Source organism: Limulus polyphemus, unplaced genomic scaffold (assembly GCF_000517525.1).
Source record: "Limulus polyphemus unplaced genomic scaffold, Limulus_polyphemus-2.1.2 Scaffold3731, whole genome shotgun sequence".
NCBI classification, from domain to species: domain Eukaryota; kingdom Metazoa; phylum Arthropoda; class Merostomata; order Xiphosura; family Limulidae; genus Limulus; species Limulus polyphemus.
This window is the reverse complement of record NW_013669341.1, coordinates 100,155-107,213: the sequence shown is the minus strand read 5'-3', so window position 1 is coordinate 107,213 and position 7,059 is coordinate 100,155. Positions and strand designations below refer to the sequence as shown.

At 37.8% G+C, this 7,059-nt stretch overlaps 1 protein-coding gene across 1 annotated transcript in view; it reads right to left on the bottom strand.

Annotated features, from left to right (window-relative positions):
- LOC106469937 (histone-lysine N-methyltransferase, H3 lysine-79 specific-like) overlaps positions 1–7,059 on the bottom strand; it is a gene marked incomplete at its 3' end in the record, with an annotated part of 21,357 nt that overhangs the window by 6,340 nt on the left and 7,958 nt on the right. The window contains exon 3 of the mRNA XM_022398507.1: positions 1,063–1,137. Coding sequence (XP_022254215.1) covers positions 1,063–1,137 — 75 coding nt within the window. The remainder of the gene's footprint in view (positions 1–1,062; positions 1,138–7,059) is intronic.

Genomic DNA, 7,059 nt, shown 5'->3' with positions numbered 1-7,059 from the left:
AACCTTTTCAAAGGACGTCAAAAGATTTGTAAAACAAGATTTTCCCTTAGTGAAACCATGTTGACTATCCAATAAAATTCTAAACTTTGTTAAAAGACTTTGCATAGCATCTTTCAACAGACTTTCCAAAAATTTTCTTACAACTGATGTAAGACTAATGGGTCTATAACTACTGGGACAATTTTTATCACCTCCCTTGAAAAGAGGAGTTACATTAGCTAACTTCCAATCCTCTGATATCTGTCCACTATTCAATGACTGACAAAAAATAGATGTAAGTGGCTCACATATCCAATATTTAACCTCCTTCGAAACCCTTGGGGAAATATTATCTGGCCCAGGAGCCTTATCGTTTTTTAAACTTTCCAATTTTTTTCTTAACCAGCTTAGAATTAATGCAGTCATCTTCTTTCCATTTATCAACTGTTGAAGATGTGGAATACTGCTTCAATCTTCATTAATAAAAACCAAAGAAAAAGCAAAATTTAATAACCCAGCCATCTCATAATCATCAGATACTAGCATTCCTTCATCATCCATCAAGGGTCCTACCCCCATCTTAAAATTTTGTTTACCCTTAATGTACTTAAAGAAATCCTTACTGTTAATTTTATCACAGGTGTTACCATTTTATTATTATGGACAGATATTCTAAGAGCCATTATTAAAGTTTACAGAATCTCAGATTTCATTTTTATCTATTTATTTCATCTATCACATTAATTTTTTGATTATATTTTGGAGTATAGAAATTACCATTGGATTCTGTAAATTACAATCAGCCTTATCCAAACCTAGATGACTTTATGATCTTCTCTTGACTTCCAGTTTCTGCAGATTTTAATGAGTTAGTTATTTCAGTTACATTTTTATATATTTGATTTTTATTCTTACTGACTTTTAAGGTAGATTTTCCATTGCCAACTAAACCTGAATTTTTGGTTTACTGGCTTTTCAACAGTGGTAACAATTGAATGACAATTTTTTTGCATTAGACACATATCTGTGTCTTGTCTCACTTACAATTAACAAGTAAGATAAGTAATCAACATTAAAAATTACCTTTTAGTGTCATAATCCACCAGCACACGGTTCTCCATTACCAGCTTTAATTCTGGGAAATCCTCACATACCCACCTAAATCAAAACAAATAATTTTGAAATCAATCAAGCTGATACAACAAATGAATACACAAAGAACTGTGCACCTATCATCTTAAGTATAATACTCACAGATTTTAATGTTCTAGTTTATATCCCCATCACTTTAAATAAGTTCTATTTTAACTCTATTCATGTAATAACACAATTTTTTTTATATGATGTGGTAAACGTAACATTTCAAACTTCTAAATACTCAAATAACTACTTACTACAATGCTAAAAAAAATATAAATTGCACTCCTGATAGGGTAACATTTGTTACCACACAATTTTTAGGTGCTGGCATGTAACAAAGTCATTTGGAATTTGGTCTACTATCCTTCCAATGGCTTGTATGTTTACAAACCTTCTTATGCTTGCATTTTCAGTGTCTCAAGTCTAAACATTAAAAATATCTATACTCCCTTGTTGTCTTGTACTGAAGCACAACAAAAAACAAAACGTCTTGTGTCTTTCATCTGCGGAACATTTGTAATTTGTAAAGTCTACAGTAGTTAATTCTACTAGTATATACAGTGTATAACAAAAACAAATTTAAGGCATTCAAATAAACAACAAGCTATTAAACCTGCCACTTGCCTGATACCTGTACCTTTCCTCTTCATTGAAACATTGAAAAATCAGAATAAAAGATGATGACCAATTCTGATAGCAACAATAATGTTATGGCCTTTTCTAGGAAGGCACATATTTTTTGTTTCCATCATCAAACTGTTCTTGCTACACAGTTTCTATGTCTCAGCTCATAAAGTTAACTCCACCAACAGGAGGGTGACACAACCTCATTGCATAGTAAGTTCTAGCATATGATCATAGGCTCATTTCTGAGGAGGCAAACAAAATGCACCAAAAGAGAGGAGGAAGGATTGTGGGTGGTTTACAGAGATAAGTATCTATCTGAATTACATTTTAAGGTATGGGAAGTGTTAGTTTCAGAGATGTTACTTACCTATCTATACCACTAAGAGATAGAATCCCACATTGAAAATGGTGGAAAGGCCAGTGCTGATCAACTACAAAAATGAGCTCCCCTCTCTAATAGCGACAGATAGGGAAAGCCCATGACTTCCATGAGACTGGGGTTCACAGTGGAAGACTGCATTCTTTTCAAGGAGGAAATAATTTTTAGCCAACAGTTTCTTTTCCTTTTTTTGGCTGAGATAATACAGCAAGTGATATAAAGAAAATCCAGTGTTCGTGGCAGCATGTCACCAAAAAGGGCAGGACATTATGCATGTGTGGCTAGGGCTTTAGGTCATTTCATCTTCATCAAATACTTACCCAAGTTAGATTCTATAACAACAGGTAAAGGGAGAAGGAACCCTCACCCACAACCTGAAGCAAATCCAAGTCCCATCTGGTTGGACATATCCACTGGGAACTGCTTGGGAGATATTGTAATGAGGTGTCCTGTACTATACTTCCAGGTAACCTAGCCTTACACCACAAATGAGTGGTAATCTCAACTGGTCTCTCAATGGGGAAAAAGGCACCACTCAAAAAGGGAACTCTCAATATCAACATCTCACAGATTGGGACTGGGGATGTAAAGTTTCTCCCAAGTTCCACTAGAAGAATGGGATGGGGAGGAATATACAGAGGAAAGAACATCTGAGAGTGTGTTTGAAACACCATCATCAGACACAATAATTGTAATTGGGTTCCCTCAAGTGACAGTGTAATGGGTTATGACTAAAGATAGCATGTACAAGCCAGGTGTAAGAGCAGGAGAATATCTAGTGTTGTCAATTCTATAGATATACCACTGAAGCAGTAATGCAGAAAAACCACCTCAACAGTGGGCACAGAGCACAGTCAGATGGGTTTAACAGTTTCTATACTCCCTCACTCAATGTGGATTTTGGGAACTATTCTTTGTGAGGTAACATAAGTTACTCAGCAGGATCCAATGACACCAAACTTAATGAATGTAGTACTTAATTGCATGGGGTTTTTTCTTTATTTTTTGTAGGTGTGAATATGTAAGTTTTGTCTCTTAGAGAAGGAGATAAGCCATTGAAAAAACAGGTAATGGTGGATTGTGAAATGTATGAGGGACATGGAAAACAAACTCGATCAGTGAAGGTTGGAAAATAAAATAAAGAACCTCTGGGTAGACTGAAAAGTGGAAATGGGAGAGAATCAAAAAACAGGGGCATATGAAACTGCACAGTAATGTAAGTAAATAGAGATTAATGTGTTAGAAGTCCACATACAGACTGCAACATCTCAAGATAAAAGGTCTGCACCAAAAGAAGGCAAGAGAGGCTGTGATATACTTAATCTTATGGGTGGTGACATCATAAGTCACACTCACCCAAAAAGGAATATTTCAGACAGAGGAGTTGAGGAACTCAACCATTTAAAGTAGAATGAGATAAGTCTCGTCTTTACAGGAGGTAAACCAGGAGAAAAACAAGTAATGAAAGTGTTCATGAAAGAGGGTAGTCTGAAATGGATAGCAATAGACAGCCCTAAATAGACAGAAAAGACAACTGGGAAAGTTCAGATAATAAAGAAATAGAAGGGAGAGAGAGAGAGAGAGATAGGGAGAAAAACAGCTGATCACGCTCATGGACAATCCAAGAAATTGTTGGTCAGAGAACAAATCAACAGGTTCATATGAAATAAGGGATAGAATGAGGTGAAGCATGATGAAGGCATGAATGTCTAGATGAAGTTGACCATAAGTGAGTACAAGAAAACAGCTAAAAGAATAGAAATAGAGTCTGCCAAGAGGCAAAAGATGTGGATAACACTGCTCGGTGACTGGAAATTGTTGAAACTGATAGGACTATGACAAATACTCAAGTAAAGCATGGGTCCCTGGTGGATGATGTAAAAAACAACCACACAAATGTCTGAATGGATCATTGAGATGACCCAACCACTGCAACTGAAGATTTAAGCAAGTCTGAGGAGCTGCAAATATATCCAAAATCTAAATAAGGAGATATCAATCCATTATAGACCAGACCCCAGAAAAAATGGGTATCAAAAACAGACCCTCAACAAGAAAGAAAGGTATTGGTGTAAAGATGGAAGAAGGGGTCCCAGGATACAACCAAATGATGGCAGAGACCCCTAAAATGATATGACCTTAATAATTAACAACAAACAGCCCCACCCCCCCAAAAAAAAACACAGGAGTCTATCCAGGTTAGAATGATCATAGAAGTGAGAGACAGAAGGAAGGGAAATAGAAGAAAAAAGTACAGTTACCCTCCTAAGTGGTAGAAGACTGAGGAACAAAACACCATTGTGGAAATTTGAGTATATAAGTGAGTTGGAAGAGGGTGTAAGAAGCATTGATAGCATAAACATCCAAAGGATGGCAACCACAAACAAGGAGGAGGAGGAAATGAGTCATGAGAGAAAGGTAGTACAAAGAACAAGAAGCTAATGGCTCAGTTGGGGCATGAATAAGTGTGTGAAAAACCATATTAAGAACCAAATCGGGCATAGAAGTTGGGTGAGGAGATCAGTGAAGAAAGAGGACAGCAGAACACAGTGGAAAGAACAGAGGAAGAAAACTTCCAGTGATACCAGGAGAAGTGCAATGTAGTGGACAATGATAACCAGCAATGGTTGAGACCAACATACCATGGTTTAACAACCAATAAAAAAAAAAGCATAAAGGTGGTTCACAGTAGGACAGTCAGGAAGAAAAAAGTGGCAAATAAACCAATGACAAAATATCTGCCACTTTTGTTGATAGACAGACAACGTAGAAGGGATATAGGAATGTAAGAAGAAGGAGGCTATACAATCAGAATGTCCAGCCTGACAGGCAATGGACCAGACAAATCCCACATGTGAATATGGAGGAACATCTCTTCATGAAAAAGGGACATGAGGTTGAAACAAGAGGAAGGAGACATTGGAAGGAAGGAGGATCTGGATGCCAAGTAAAAAAGCAGAGGAAACCAAAGCTGAGTTGGCCAAAGAGGCACCACAGTAAAACTGAAGGAGTGTCACTTATCAAGACAAGGATCTGAAGGGGGAGTCAAAGAAGAGGATAGGTATATAGAAAAAGGTGAGACCAGTCCTGGCTGAGAGCTTTGACAGCCAAAGTCAAAGAATGAGGAACAGGTGACCAAAAGAGAGGAAGTTGGAAGTCAAGAAGGACGGGAAAGGCTTCTATGAGGGGCATGCCTAACTGAAAGTAACCCAATAAGAGACCTGGGGTTGGAAATACCACTCTGTGGGTTTAATACAGTGTGGCTGAAAGAGGCAGTCTGCCAAAACATTCATAGCTCTTGACACATGACAGCCAACAAGATGAGCCTAATGTGAATGAGCTCAGAAGAATAAGTCCACAGTTTGAAAGCAAAGGGCCCTGGAATGGGTGCTCCCTTGACAGTTGATATATGAAATGGCTGTGGAAATGTCTGAGTGGATCATGACCAAATGATCCATCAAAAGAGATAAAAAATGGGAAAATGTCCAATGACTAGTGAGAAGTTTAAGTATGTTGATGTGGAGTGAATGATCATCCTTCATCCAAATGCCAGAAGTCTTGTCATTGTATAGAGATGCACTTTAACCTGAAAGGGAAGTATCAATGAAGAGATGGAAATCCAATTTGGGGGTTGGTAAGAGAATGCCAGGAGTAGTATTGACACAATCCAGCCATCATGATAATTCCATAAGAAGAGAAAAAGGGATGCTCATAATCAAGAAAAATGCAACTGCAAGGTTCATTGGAGGAGGCACATCTGTGCACACCACAAAGGAATGAGTGGTTCCAAGGAAACCAGAGTCCCCAAAAGCAAAAGAACTCTTCTTGCAGGATGAGAATGAGAAGCACAGCTCCTGATGACCAGATACTCCACAGTTTGCAGGTAAGAAGGAGAAAGCTGAGTGCAGCTGAGATAAAAGATTAAGAAAATGCTCAGATGTACCAAATATTACGTGAGCATGGGAAAAGACCATCGATATCTTGACAAGCCATCCAAACCAAACAGCTTGCTGCATAAAAAGGAAAGTGTGAGAGGAGGTGAAGGGAGGAGAGGGAATACAGGAAGATGATGAGAAAAATATAAAGACATGGAAATGAGGAAAAAAAAAAGAGTGAAACAGAAGACAAGGGGCCCAATCTCCAGGCAGACCAAATACATACCAAAGACAGGGAATCTGAATAGGAAAGGAAGATTGTCTGCAGGCCAGGACAAAAAGTCACAAATATAAGGAAGACATAGCATGTGGGTGTGAGTGAGGGGCTGTTACAAAAAAAAGACAGCATAAACAGTAATACCAAGGAGGAAAGACAAAGTAATCCCAAGAATTGGGTCCATGGAGTTAAGACTGGGCAATATTAAATAACACAGACCAAAGATAAGGAAAGGAACATACCTGAGAATCATATCCAGAAATAGATTGGAAGGTTAAAGGTTAAATTCATAGTCCAATAGGCCATATACAACTGAGGAGAAAGAATGCTGGCCAAACAAATGGAGTAGGAGACCTCATAAGCATGTGGTAATCCACAACACATTGAAAAAAGGCTACAACATTCCCAACAGTTAACAAGCCTCCAGAAAGGATAATAGAAATAGGGCCCGTATCTGTGTAATATTGTAACTCACACAGGGCTCAGTAGATGTCACCGTCATTTGAGAATTCAAGATAATAATCAACACTTTTGAAACAAAAGAAAGCCAATTTAAAATGAAAAACCAAAGTTTCTTTAATGAATGAAAATCTCATTAAATTGAACTTGGCCAGAAATATATCAACATATGTTCAATATAATGACGAGAAAAAAAAGAAGTTATCAGGAGTGCGAGTGCATAGGGGGAGTTACTGCAAATGGAAGTTGTGTCACCCTCCTACTGGTGGAGGGTTATTGTCACATGATGATGTTATCATGCACCAGTGCAGTTCATGTTAAAC